The sequence below is a fragment of the Ictidomys tridecemlineatus genome, chromosome 4 (genome assembly GCF_052094955.1).
Source record: "Ictidomys tridecemlineatus isolate mIctTri1 chromosome 4, mIctTri1.hap1, whole genome shotgun sequence".
NCBI classification, from domain to species: domain Eukaryota; kingdom Metazoa; phylum Chordata; class Mammalia; order Rodentia; family Sciuridae; genus Ictidomys; species Ictidomys tridecemlineatus.
This window is the reverse complement of record NC_135480.1, coordinates 87,446,758-87,462,112: the sequence shown is the minus strand read 5'-3', so window position 1 is coordinate 87,462,112 and position 15,355 is coordinate 87,446,758. Positions and strand designations below refer to the sequence as shown.

The 15,355-nt window shown below is 34.3% G+C and overlaps 1 protein-coding gene across 5 annotated transcripts in view; it reads left to right on the top strand.

Moving 5' to 3' along the window:
- Mmp20 (matrix metallopeptidase 20) overlaps window positions 1–14,517 on the top strand; it is a 44,481-nt gene extending 29,964 nt beyond the window's left edge. For 4 of the 5 annotated variants that reach the window (XM_005329098.3, XM_078046931.1, XM_078046932.1 and 1 more), the window contains 2 exons: window positions 10,791–10,894; window positions 11,903–12,692. In XM_005329098.3, the coding sequence (XP_005329155.2) occupies window positions 10,791–10,894; window positions 11,903–12,003 (205 nt within the window). In that variant the 3' untranslated portion in view covers window positions 12,004–12,692. Of the gene's footprint in view, window positions 1–10,790; window positions 10,895–11,902; window positions 12,693–14,003 lie in introns of those variants that run through there. The other variant, XR_013437861.1, reaches the window with a different exon arrangement.
- The last annotated feature ends 838 nt before the right edge of the window (window positions 14,518–15,355 follow it).

Here is a 15,355-nt window from a genome sequence, read left to right as displayed (position 1 = left end):
TAGAAAGAAGGAGAAGGCTGGGAAGGAAGGGCAAAACATCATATGGCCATACTAAAAAATACAGAAGCCCACAGCTTCAAGAATCCTACATCGACATCCACTGACAGTGTGTTAGGTCTTAACTTTCCTTAGTCACTTCTCAGAGCTGGTCCTCATGCGAGTTCAGTCTGTGACATAAACAAAACAAAAACTAAAATATGCTTATAATGAGGGAGCTACTCCATGAATTCCTAGGATTTGGACCCAGTTTCAGTGAATGAAACTCATGAGAAAATGATTGAAGTTCTTCCTCTAGAGGATCTAGGGCTGGCTTGGAGCCAGGTTGGTTGAGGCTCTAAAGTGACACCTAAGGGTCATGTAGAAGTGTTTACAGGGGAAAAGCACACAGAAAACCACAGAGTGAAATCTTAAAAGGAAGCTCGACCCTGTTGATGCCTCCCCTTACCACATCACCAACCGACATGTTGGCTGAACTTTGCCAGTGAGCCTACTGCCCCCTGAAATGTTTTTATTAATCCCTCTCCTCCTTCTAGCGGGCACCAGCGACAGTCAGTTTTTCTTTCTCTACATTACTTTTGTCATTTCTAGCTAATTTCTTCCTATAGATGTTCTCCCTTTCCTACCAAGAGCAAAGCAGTAGCTCTATCAAGGGGTTCCTAGGCGCGTAGGAATCTGCCATTACCTCCATCATTCTTTCATAGAGAGGTAATGACTTCTAAATTTTATGTAAAGTGACTTTTAAATCTACAGGTCCAGCCTTTTTCAATCTCATTGCCACCCCAAGTCACTCTTTTTATACAGATAGACTAGAGGCATCATTGCTACAAAGTAATATACATCTTCCACATACTCTCCTTTTGGATGCCCCAGGAATACTGGAAAGAGATAATTTTATTTAAAGATTTTTATATTTAGTCACCAATGGAAATAAATAATAAGTAACAAAAAATAAGAATATGGAGTACAATTTGAAATCTTGCCTTTTAATGTCTTGAATTTTTAAAAAATTATTACCAAGTTATTACATTCAACTATACTGATCAGGCATGATTATGTGTCTGGCTCTGTATTGGGCCCATGACACCCAAGAGAAGGCATAGCATTTGCCTGATTAGTGGGTGAATGGGAATAAGAGAGCCCTGGTGTTAATCTTAACCCTACCTGCAATCATCTGACCATCTGAATCACCTCTCTCTTTTAGCTTCATCAACTCAAAGTGAAAGTTAAAATATTACCCACTTACTTTCATGGAGCTATAGGATTAAATGAAACACTGTGAAGTGGCTATCACATACTAAGCATTCAATTCATGTTGGTGCGATTAATGCCCTCAACAGATCATACGGTTGAGAGTAAATACATAGATTAATAATTAACAAATCTAGGAGCCGAAATTGCCCTAACCAAAGACCGCATGAGCATCAGAGGACCGAAACAAAGAGGAAACAGCCAACTCTAGCACAGGTGCCGGGAAAGAATTCTTAGGGGAATCGATGATTGAACTCCACTGAGAGCTGTGTAGGAGTTTCCCAGAGTGGGTGGGGATGCAGGCTTCCAGGCAGAGAGAACGGTTGAAGCAAAAGCACTGAGGCACAAAAGGGCCTGAGAGTGTGGGGAAAACCTCAAGTTCAGTATGACTAGAACTTGGGCTAAACAAGAGAGTACCCCAAGGAAAGCAGGGTATAGATTGCAGGGCCAGGGACTTTCAGGATGATCCATATTTATTCTGTAGAAAAGAGGGACATGTTTAAATATATTAAATAAGGGACCAATGCAGTGATTTGTGTCGTAAAAGTCACTCAGGCAGGAACGTGACTGGTTTGGAGGGGGATTTAACTAGTTAGGGGAAACCAGCTAAATTAATGCAGCCAAATGGTGGCAAAAAGCATATTTGAAGTGCTTAAAGAAAAAAATTCTTAACCTAGAATGCTACAACTAGCAAAGCTCCTTTAAAATGAAAGCATTCTCTGGTGAACATAAACTCAGAGAATTTGTTACTTGCAGACTTACCTTACAAGAAATACTAAAGGTGGTAATTCAGGCTAAAAGTAAGTAAGTGACTTCAGACAATGATTCAAACACACACACACACACACACACACACACACACACACACACACTACCAGCAATTGTAGTTACGTAGTCACCACACAGTACAAAGGCACAGTTCCTCTTTCTTCTCTTAACTAATTTAAATGTATAAATGTAATATAAATGTATAAAACATTGTGTGTATAAGGTGTCGTTGGCACTATTACGTAGAAATAGGTATGCCAAAAGTACAAAGGGAATGGGTGGGAGCAAAGCTGTATTAGGGGAAGGAAATGACACCACATGGTAACTCAGATTCACAGAACAAAAGAAGAGAACCAGAAATAGTGAGCAAGAAGGATGATATTTTAAAAGTCACAAATATATACTTGTTCTTTTTTCTTCTCCTAGAAGACACTAAATTTTATAAAATTATAATTATAAAATTATTTGGGGACTTGTAATATAGAGATGTCATATATAAAACAACAAAACTCCAAAGGAAAGGGAATGAAATAGAACTATTTAAGGCTGATATTTGTGTATGTCATTGGAATCAAGTTAGTACATATCTGAAGCAGATTTTTATAAGCTAATCTGTATATGGTAAGCCCTATAGCAACCACTAAGGAAATAACTGAGGAAAATATAATTTTAAAAATTATTTTAAAAAAACCAAAATGTTACATTAGAAAATCTTCATCAATACAAAAGAAAGCAGTAAGGAGAAACAGAGGAAATGAAAGATGTGATAGGCAAAAAACAAAAAGTAAAATAACAGGTGTAAATCCAACCTTATCAATAATATAAATTAAATACAAATGGATTAACAATCTAATCAAACAGCAGAGATTATCAAAATGAATTTTTAAAAAAGAAGAAGGGCTAGGGGTATAGCTCAGTGCTTAGCATGTGTGAAGCCCTGGGTTTGATCACCAACACCAAAAAAAATAAAATAAAAAAGAAGATGAAGCAAAGAAGATCCAACTATATCTATAGAAGACACATTTTATGTTCAAAGATACAAACAAATTAAAAGTATAAGGAAGCTTTAAGTGGCTCTACTGATATGGAGCAAAACAGACTTTAAAAAAAATGTTACTAGGGATAGAGAGGGACATTTTGTAATGATAAAAGGGTCAATCCACCATGAAAACATCAACTCTAAACATGTGAATCTAACAACAGAGCCAGTTTTTTTTTCAATGTATGAAGCAAAAACTGACAGGAAAAAAAAAGGAATTAGCAATAGATCCGTGACACTTGGAGATTCCAATACCCCACTTTCAGTAAAGGATGAAACAAATAAATCAACAAGGAAAAGAACCTGAATAGCACTTCAAACCACCAGACCTATAACATCTATAGAAAGCTCCAACCAAGAACAGAATACAGATTCATCTCAAGCACACATGAAACTTTCTCCAGGATAGAGAAGTTCTAGTCCACAATAAAAGTCTCAATAAACTTAAAACAACTGAGGTCATGCAAGTTATCTTCTCTAATCATGATGGAATAAAACTAGAAATCAATACAGAAGGAAAACTGGAAAATTTGCAAATATGTATGTTTTAAACAACACACTAGTTAGTAAGTAACCAATAAGTCAAAGAAGAAATCACAAAAGATTAAAAACTACTTATAAATACATGAAAATTAATACTCAGCATACTCTACTGGAATTTATTGGATATAGCAAAGGCAGTTCTCAGCTATACATGCATATATTAAGAAAGAGGAAAGATCTCAAGTCAAAAATTTAAATTTCTACCTCAAGACATTGCAAAACCAAGAACAAATTAACCTAAGACAAGCAGAAAGAGGGAAATAATAAAGATTACAGTTAAACAAATAAAATAGAAAACAAATCAACAATTTGATAATATCAACAAAATCAAAGGTTGTGGCTTAGAAAATATCGACAAAATTGACAAATGTTTTAGTAAATTGAATGAAAACAAGAAGACTCAAATTACTAAAATCAGAAATGAAAGAGAAGACATTACTGATGACCTTATAGAAAAAAAAATATAAAGGAATACAATGAACAACTACATACCAATAAATTAAATAAGGCAGAAAAATTTTTAAAAAGACACAAACTAGTCAAACCAGTTCAAGAATAAATAATGGTCTGATTAGATCAGTAATGGGAAAGAAACTGAATTAGTAATCAAATATTATCCACAAAGAAAAGCTCAGGTCTAGATTGCTTCATTGGTGATTTCTACCAACATATTTCAAGAAGAATTAATGCCATTTTTTTCACAAATTTCTCCAAAATATAGAAAAAAAAAACTTACCTAACCCATTGTATGAGGTTTACATTACCTTAATACCAAAATCAGACTGACATCAAAGGAAACGAAAACTTCAAACCAATTTGTATTGGGAATGTGGGTGCAAAAATGCTCCAAAAATACTAGCAAGGAAAATCCTGTAACTTATTAAAAGAATTATGCACAAAGACCAAATGGGATTTGGGCCAAAATTGTAATATTGTTTTAATATTCAAAAATCAAATAATGTAATCTATCATATCAATAGAGTAAAAAAATAAAACCACATGATCATCTCAATAGGTGAAAAGAAAATGGTGACATGTTTGACAAATATATCACTATTTTGTAATTAAAAAAAAAACACCCACTAAACTTAGAATAGAATGAAACTTTCTCAACCTGATAAAGAGCATCTATGAAAAACCTATGACTGGGGTACTCATTGGTAAATGGCTGGTTGCCTTCCCCATTAAAATTAGGAGCAAAACAAAAATTTCCATTCTTAGCACTCCATTCAATGTTTACTGGAGGTTCTGATTGTGACAAACAAAATTCTGCAACAAAAAAATCCTGTTAACAATAAGTGAAATAAAAGTCATCCAGAGGGAAATGAAAGTAAAATTATTTCTGTTTTCATTTGACATAATCTTTTGTATAAAAATCATAAGAAATATTCTTTAAAAAATCTTTTGAAGTGATAAATAAACTCGGCAAGAAAAGATCAAATTATATTTCTACACACCTCAATGAACAATATGGAAACAAATTAAGAAAACAAGTTAATTTAAAATAGCATCAAAAAGACTAAAATACTTAAATTTAACAAAAGAAATGGAAAACTTATAGACTGAAAACTACAAAATATTGTTTAAAAAAATTAAACAAAATCTAAATTAAAAGATATTTCATGTTCATTCATGAGAAGCTTTAATGTTTTTAACACAGCTTTTCTCCTTAAATTGGTTTAAAGATTCAATACAATCCCTATCAGAATTAAAATGCATGTTAAAATATAGGACCTAGAATCACCAAAATATCTTGAAAAAGAAAAGCACATTTGAAGAAATTAAACTTCCTGATTTTAAAACTTAGTACAAAAAAAAATAGTAATCAAAAAAGTATGCTATCAGAATAAGGATAGGTGTATATATCAATGGATCAAAAATTTATAGTCCAAATAAACCAAAACATCTATGGCAAATTGATTTTTGACAAGGTCCTAAGACCACTCAATGTAGAAAGAATAGTCTCTTCAACACGTTGTACCTGGATAAGTGGATAGCCACATACAAAACCAGGAATTGAATCCCTACCTCACACCATATGCAAAAATTAACTCAAAATTTATGAAACACCTTAAATGTAAGTGCTAAAATTATAAAAGTCTTAGAGGAAAATATAGAGGTAAATCTCAATGAACTTGGGTTGAGCAATTTGATGCTTAGATATGAAAAATAGATGAATGGGCTTCATCAAAGTTAAAAATGTTTCTGCTTCAAAGAACACTATCAAGAAAGTAAGACAGTCTAGAAAGTAGGAGAAAATATTTGTAAGTCATATATCCGACAAAGAACTTGTGTCTAAATTATATTAAAAAACTTGTAACCCAATTAATAAAAAAATGACAAATAATCCAGTTAAAATATGGGCAAAGAACCTAAATTTTTCCAAAGGACATATAAAAATGACCAATAAACACATGAATAGATGCTCAATACCAATAATCATCAGGTAAATGCAAGTCAAACCCACCATCAGATACTATTTCATACCTACTAAGATGCTATAATCAAAATTTCAAATAAATATGATTGAGAATATGGACAAACCAGAAATCAGAACCCTCATACAACTGCTGATGGGACTGTAAATTAGTGCAGCCACTTGAAAAATTATTTTCTGTTTCTGAAAAAATTACAATTACCGTTTGATCCAGAATTTCACTCATAGGCATACATATATACCCCAAAAGAAATAAGCTATTTTATTTTAAAAATAAAATATTCACATAAGAACTGAACATAAATGTTCATAGCAACATTATTCATAATAGCCAAATGATGGAAATCACCCAAACATCCATCAAGGGTTGAATTTATATCTAAAATATAATAAATTCATATAATAGAATATTATGTGGCCATAAAAATGAGTGAAGTACTGGCACATGCTATAATAGTCATGAATCTTGAAAGATTATGCTAAATGAAAGAAGTTAGTCACCAAAAAACCCACATATGATTCCAGTTATATAAAATGTCCAGAATAGGCAAGTCTAAAGAGACAGAAAGTAGATTAGTGATTGTCTAGGGCTGGGTAGGCTGAGTGGGCGTGGAGAGTGGTGAGGAAAGTAAGGATTGATGACTGAAAGCATGATTTTTCTTTTGGGGGCAGTGATAATATTCTAAAGTGGATTGTGTTGATGAAACACAGTTCTGTGAATATATTTTTAAAAATCTATTGAATTATTGCAGTGGCACATGCCCACGATCCTAGTGACTTGGGAATCTCAATCAGGAGGATTACAAATTCAAGCCAGCCTGGGCAGTTTAGCAAGACCCTGTCTCAAAATTTAAAAATATGAAAGGGCTGGGATTGTAGCTCAGTGAAGAGGCCCCTGGTTCAATCCCAGCACACACACCCCCCCAAAAAAAAACCCTATTGGATTGTTAGTAAAAAAAAAAGCATAAACTATTGCAAGAACTATCCCAGGAGGATGAGTTTGGGGATAAGGAATAGACCTGACTTCTTTTCAAGCAACAAGAAACTTAGGTGTTTGTAACCGACTAGTTGGGAATGATGTCCATGATAAATGGTTTTTGATTTTGACATTCACCTAAGTAGCAAATTTGAGAAGTGCAGCAGAATCAGGAAAATAAAGAGGAGCTCCATTTCGTACATGCTGGTGAGATCCCAGAATGGAAATATCCAGGCGAGAGTTGGGCTTATAGGTCTTCAGCTCAAGGGGACTCAGGCTGGAGAGATCATTTTAGAATTCACTGTATAATCAGGTGGTTAACTGAGACCATATGAGAGTATAAGGCTGCCCAGAAAGAAGGGGTCAAAAGGACAGCATGTGATGTATACTGTTGAAAACAAGGAAAACATAAAAGAGAAGGAATTATCAAATTGTCAACATTTGCTACGTATTTTGACAGCCATTTGTATTGTTTTCTTCCATTTTTTCCCCCAGGGGTTTTTCCTCATTTTTATTTATTTATTTTTTTTTGTGTGTGTGCATGTGTGTGTGTGTGTGTGCACGCACTGGAGACTGAACCCAGGACCTTGTGCATGCAAGGCAAGCATTCTACCAACGAAGCTATATCCTCAGCCCCTTTTCCTCATTTTAAAATATTGAAGTATATAGCTTTATATCCTGACTTTTTTACCTTAATATTATGCATGGATATTTTTCCGTATTGTTACAAATGCTTCAGTCCAGAAACTTCTCACTGTCATTTTCCTTATGGGGTCCTGTTTTCTGGCTTTCATCTGGGATGGCACAGGTAGCTTCTCACTTTCCTGCCTTCTTTTCAGTCATGATCACTCTCACCATGACTCTTCCCTAGTATACACCACAAAGGCCCCTTCCTCCATGAAAGCCGTGTGTTTCTTGGCTAGAAGTTAATGAATAACTTCGAAGGGAAATTTGAGATTTCTGTATCATTGACTCACACAGGAAAGTTCATCTTAATGAAACTTCCTGAAAATATCTAAGATACCTTGTCACTAAATCTCCTTTTACCATTTGTTCTGATATTCTCCTTAAGCATCCTATACCTGACTGAATTCTCCACTTAGTCCTTCAAAGGAGGCAGGTGGAAGCAGGTAGGTCATTGACATATGATAGAAATCTTCACAATCAAAACATCAGAAATGCCTAACAAATCTAAGTTCTACACGTACAAAACAGCAAGCACTAGACCAAAATTGTCCCTAAGACTTTAGACTTGTACAAATGTGCAGAGTAGGATAAAAAACTACATTAGATACATGTGGCACTATTATATCACTGGAAAAAGGTTAACTAGTTTAAGTCAGCAATGATTTGTTTAACACTGATACCCTTTAATCAAAATTAAACAAATGTTTATAAAGGAAATAAACATAGCTGCAAATTGTGAGTTTTAGTTTGATATTTAGATCTCACATGAAGAGCTCAATGAAAAAATGTATGCAATTATTTTAGCAGATCCCTAGCACATAATAGATTCTGAATAAAAATATTTCTTCAATATTTCAATTCAGCTAATATGAATTGATGATTTCCTGTGTGTGTCAGGAATCATGCTAGGTGTTTTCTCATATTCTCTTATAATCTCCCACTCTCCCATCTGCCTTTCAACAATCTTGAAAAGTACAGACTATTAGCTCTGTTTATAGTAAAAAAAAAAAAAAAAAAAAACTTTGTTTCTAAGAGAAGTTGCATAATTAGCTCAAGATCATACAGCTTAAAAGGCTATCTGAAGCTGTATTTCATGTCTTTTGAATCCATAATGTAAAGAGACTTCTTCACATACATTCATTCTTTAGTTCTCTTCCCCACTTAATGCCAAAATGTCCATGATTCTTACCTATTATTTAATTTTTTTCTTTATGCATTACAAATTATTTATGCATTATAATTATATATAATTGTTGGATTCATTAGGCCATATTCATAATATAATTTGATTAACCTTATTCCCCAGTCTCATAATTTTTCTTCTATCTCCTGGAGAAAAAAATCTCAACACAACAGTGCATGTGCTTTCAGGAAAGGTTATGTTTTCTGGACTACCTCCAACCTCTTCTACCCACCTTTTTTCCACCTCTTCTCAACCTTGCCTACAACTGTATATAATGCTATCTGATAAAGTGTGTTTAGAGATTAAGAGAAAGAAAGAAAGAAAAAATAGGAAAAACAAAAGAAAGGAAGATTAAAGATTAAATGGATTAATGACTTCAGGTCCCAGGTCAAATCACAAAGTCCACTAGGTCTTTTACTAACAAGTCAGAATTAATGGTTGTCAGGGTCAAAATAAACCACAAAGTCTCTGGCTGAGGTCTGTCCTGGATGCCACATGAGCCAGGCACGTGGTGTATGTGCACACACATGTTCACATTGTCTCTTATCCTCATGGCTAACTGTTTTCCAGATGAGGAAACCAGGACTCAGAGCACAGGGTACATTCTCCTAATCACAGAACCAGCAGACGAGAGTCAAACTCAAACCCAAAGCCATCTAACAGAATTCTCTACAAACAAAGGGTTAGAGCGTCACAAAATTCACACTAGTTCACAGAAAAAGAAAGCACAATATTATACACAATATTAATAAATATATGGAGGTGTACTCAGTGAACATAAAGACAGATTATTAGCAAGAATTGTCACATACTGTCCCTTCGACCTTTTTGGTGACTTAGTTTCTTTTCTTTGTAAAATGATAATGAAGACAGGTAGTAATGGCTTTTTTTTTTTTTTTTGATGACTTGATAGTATTTTTCTTAGTTAGTAAATGAAAAGATAGCAACCTTGTATTAGTTTCATAGGCCCCTGAGTTTGAAATGTTTATACGAAAAGTTTAAATGAAATATTAACATGCTACAGTCAATATGTTGGAAGAATTAGCTTCCGTACCTCATCCCAACATTCTAAAAAGCTGCTTAAACTCTAGTCAAATTCAGCTAAATATTTCTTTCCTAAAGTTTGACTCCTGCTCGGTATCATGAAAGATCTGTCCGTTGGCCTATGCATCCAGAGCCACATGAAAGGCACACTTCAGGAGATGGTGGGCATAATCTGCTGCCACAAAAAACTACCCAGTAGCCCAGGAAAAATTGTTTGACCTTTTGGTGGGAAAAGATTGAGATGTACACCTGGGAATGTCCCCATTTGGAGTTCTGGGCTAAATAGGAAGGGACTTTTTCACATGTTAAATAAAGTCTCACTAAAGAGGTGAGAGTCATCTCTTCCTAATGCTGAACTCATATAGTCACACTGACTCATAGGGGTCACAGTTGTTTTTTTTTTTTTTAATACGGTATAATTTAGATCACAAAGAGATATAGTAACCAGTTTTCACAGTTATCATTCAATGGTGGTTACTTATCCAGAGAAGGAAACCTAATCTACTGTTTGGTAAAGTGCATGATTTTTCCAGCAAACAAAAGCAATGGAATTCAATTAAATTGATTTAAAAGGCAGAAGCTCAGTTATTACAAATTTTCTTGCTTCTTATTTGATGAATGTTCACACAATCATTTATTCATTATTTGTTGAATCCTTTCTCCAGGAGTATATAGTGCTAACTCCATGAATTAAAGCCCCAATAAAAGGCTTTCAATTGTTTAGTAAACCAATAAATTCACAGAGAGAACAAACAGGTATGTGTATCATCTAAAACAAGTCATAACTCAACCCTGGCTAAACATGCCATCATCCACAACCAGGAAAAATCTCTAATTACTAATATTTTTTAAATACTCCTTTCAGCTATGATGAACGAAAAAGGAAAATGGATAAAGACTACCCAAAAAATACTGAAGAAGAATTTTCAGGAGTTAGTGGCCAAATAGATGCTGCTGTGGAATTAAATGGTAAATATTTTCACTGAAAATTTTTCTTTGTAGAAATCATAACAAGAAATCTGGGCTTTCCTTGAATGCAACAGAAAATGGGTTTCCAAATAGGAGTCATTTGTTATTTTTTGGTCTTGGGTACTTCTCTATATTTAGATCACCAGATTATCCACTAGAAAGAGGAATTGGAAAAGACCATTGGAGTTCTGTCCTTACTAATGAAAAGTTTAGAAGTACAGATAGCTTCAGTTGATGTGTCAGCTAGATCATAAAGTCTACCCAGGTCCAGATTACCTTTTTCATCTTTAAAATACATAGTCTCAGTCTTCCCAGTGCCTTCTCCCCTTCCATTAGCCAACTCCTGAAATTTAATACATAGGTAGGAAAGTTTAATGAACTGAGTTGATCAAATTTAGTCGACACATTCCTCTTGAATGTGAGAACAGAACTGGACATTATTCAGAAATGCAAAAATAGTTCCAGACATGGCCTCTGCTCTCACAGAATTATTAGCATCATCAGGAAACATCTATTCATCCAACACAGATGAAATTACTGGAAAATAACATAGTCTATTATTCAGTATTAACTTACCTAGTAGACCTCATAAAATTGAAAGAGGTGATCTGAGGAAAAAAAATATTAGAATCGGCAGCAGTAATTGGAGATTTCATGGTAGTTTTGAAGATTGGGTAGAGATTTGACTAGGGAGAGGAAAGGAGAGAGGGCTTCTTTGAAGAGAATAGCCTGAACCAAAGCACAAAGCATAACTGAGGATGGTTTGTTGGAGGATCCCAAAGATGATATTTTACTGTTCCAGGAAGCAAGAGTAAGATACGAGATGGCTAAGAAGTTAGAAGTGTCAGGTCCTAGGGCATGGGAGCCATGCACAACACAAGCCACCTGATAGATTCCCACCCAATTCTCCATTGGCGGCACCTCAGGAAAGTTGTAATTACAAATCCTCCCATTTTTATATCTTTAAGTCATTGTCAGTAACCACAATTTCAACTTTATCTCTTTTAGGCCACATTTACTTCTTTTCAGGACCCAAAACATACAAGTATGATACAGAGAAGGAAGACGTGGTTAGTGTGGTGAAATCCAGCTCCTGGATTGGTTGCTAAACAGAAAGATCTAGTCTTTCCCAAGGAGTGAAAATGACTGCAAGCAGCCGGTAACTGATTCCTAAGGACTAAAGCAGAATGTAGGATAAAATCTTCCCATGGCCTTCAATTCTAAGGGCAATTTAGAGTTCATTGAAAATAATGCTTCTGATTTTTTTTCATAGTTGTGTATTCAGAATTTATTCCAAATGAGAAATTGGGCCAACTTTACACAAAATCAGAATCAATGCAATATACTCTTCAATCAGACACTCATTATTTGTCTTTTTTTTTTTTTTACCAAATGTACTGAAGAAAAATAATCAGTTTGGTTTTTATTTCTAGGAAGAAGTCTACTTGTGCATTCTCTGATATATAACTCTTTGAATAGGAAACGTCATACCATATGAATTATAGTCATTCTTTATAAACAGTGGGTTTTGCAGCCATCACTTGGCCCTCATTTATTATGATATATATAAATTACCCATTTTTACTGTATTTTTTCCCACTTTTACTTTAAACATATCACAGGCAAAATACCACATAATGTTTGTTTCTTGTTTTTGTTTGTTTAACTTTGCCTACTCACTGGTGTCTTAAGTGGGTTGGTAAACAAACATTCAAATGGATTTTCATACCCAGCAACAGATGGGCACTTTGCAACAGGAAAACTTTTTACAACAGCCAATAAATATGTTGTATTAGAACAGTTCCTCTTTTCTTTTCTGTTAATATTTATTAACCTCTATAATACTTTGTTGGCAACAAATTTTATGTACCTATAGAAAAAGTAAACTCTAACAGTGTCGTGAGCACCCATACCCAGAAGAAATGAGGACAGTAACATACTCTATTTCCTGTTCCTGATAAACCCTCAATGAAACTATCTTTGATCCATCTAAGTCTCTTCTTAATAGTTTTTCTTTTAGAGGAGTTCATCTTTTTGTTTTAGGTTTTTTTTTTTTTTTTACTTCAAGCTAAATCTTTCCTCCCACTACCTAGTTATCAATACAGATGGAATTATGGCTGTCTGTCATTCTTATGGTTATTTTTTAATCCTAGAATGGAAGGATTCTAAAACATTTTAGTAGTTGTAAAGTTGAATGATAAAATGCATGTAATATACTTCATAGAGTGCCTGGAACACCTATGGTTTTTAACAGATGTTAACTATTACTGTTACCATCATGTATTAAATTTGTTTCATATTCTCCTAAAAAGACTTAAGAAGGAATGAGGTAATTACTCAAGGTTACTCTAAGCTTTCCATTTGGTTTCTGTTACTGAAAGTCACTATTTATAGCAAACCAGATGTCGGATATTGAAGACAACATCTGGGATTCTTGCTTTCCAAGCTGCCTTTAAGAGAAACAAAGTCACTTTTGCAAAAACAGTGAGCTAAAGAGCACTTCAAGAAGCAAAGAGGGAACCAGTCGGGCAATTCCTCAAAAGATTAAACATAAACACAGCATCTCCACTATATATATATATCTATGAGAAATTAAAACATCCCCACAAAAAGTTGCACACAAATGTTCACAGTATCATTATTCATAATAGCCAAAAAAGTGGAAACATTTCCATCAAGTGATGAATGGATATGTAAAATGTGGTAAATTCCCACAATTAAATATTGTTCAATAATAAAAATAATGAATCCATGCTATAATATGGATGAAACTTGAAAACATCATGATAAGTAAAAGAGGTCAGATACAAAAAGTCACATATTATATGATTCTATTTATATGAAATGTTCATAACAGGAAAATCCATAGAATCAGAAAGCAGACTAGTTCTTGTTGGGAGGTGTGGGGAGGGAAGAGTGGGGAATGGTTGCTCATGGGTATGGGGTTTCTTTTATGAGCAATGAAAATATTCTAAAACAGATTATGCTGATGGTTATACAACTCTGTGAATATATTAAAAGTCATTGAATTGTACACTTTAAATGGGTGAATCGTATGTTATGTGAATTATATTTCAATAAAGACATTACATTTTTAAAAATAAATCAGCAGGGAGACCAAAGTGGTACGATAATCCATGAAGTTCCTGCATCCTGAAAGGGCCACACAGCACCCAAGCACCAGCCTCGAGACATGTGGTACTGAGCAGCCATCATCTTGTGTCCGGCGCCTGCCCAGAAGCATACAATGAAGACATTTCACTGCATAGATGGATGTTACTGAAGCAATTACACATGTGTTCTGAGGACAGATGGAAGGATTCAAACCCCAGACCTTCTAATTCTAGCTGTGTGATATTGTTCAAATTCTGGAATCTCTGTCTGTCTGAGTTTCCTCCTTTGTAAAATCGGAATAAGAATAGTTCTTACCTCCTTGGGATATATAGAGGCTTAAATATATAATTCACAATAGGCACAGCTCTTAGAGTAGTTCCTGATACTCTATAGGGGCTCTATGATTGTTGTCCTAAAACAATTTTATTTTGAGACATTATGTAAAATTTGTATATATCATTTGAAATAACTAAAAATCCCATAACCTAGAATATTATATGAATGGATAATGACCTGAAATTTTTTCATCCAAATTTCAAATTAAGTCAATTATCAAAAAAATATGGTGGTTATCCCCCATCTACAGAACATAAATCTTAAAAATCATCATTCCTTTGTTGAATTAAGTGTATATTTTGGGAAGATTCAGTCTCTTTAAAGCACAAGAAACAGTGGTTGTATGTATTAGTGATATAACTTAGAGCACTTACTCTTTTTGATATAAGAATTTTGTTACACGTACAGTCAGCCTTTTGTGTTCATGGGTTATTCATCCACAAATTTAAACAAGCAGAGACAGAAAATATTCACACACACACACACACACAAAAGCATCTGTACTGAATATGTACAGATTTTTTTCTTGTTATTTATTCCCTAAACAATACAGTACAATTATTTACATAGAACTAACATTAACATTTTATTAGGCATGATAACAAATCTAGAGATGATTTAAAATACATGAGAAGATGTGCATGGGTTACATACATGGGGTCACATTTTACATAAGGGAATTGTGCATCTGTGGATACTGGTACTCACAGGGGTTTCTAGAACCAATCCCTGAAGATACAGAGACAACTGTAATCTTCACTCATCTTTAGAGTAACTAAGTGCAAAAGTGTCTTTTAAATAACAGTTTTGAACAACATGTGGTTCACATAAGTACTCCTTTGAGGATCACGAGGAAGCAGGACAGAACTCACTTTCTGGTAGCCTCTGTGCACTGTCCTACTGACCTCATGATAAATGTAAGTGGAGCACACCAGAAGACTACTAAAAGCTGTATAGATTAGTCCCAGTGCAGAGATTCCTTCACAGCTCCCATTAAATTTCAGTGGTTGC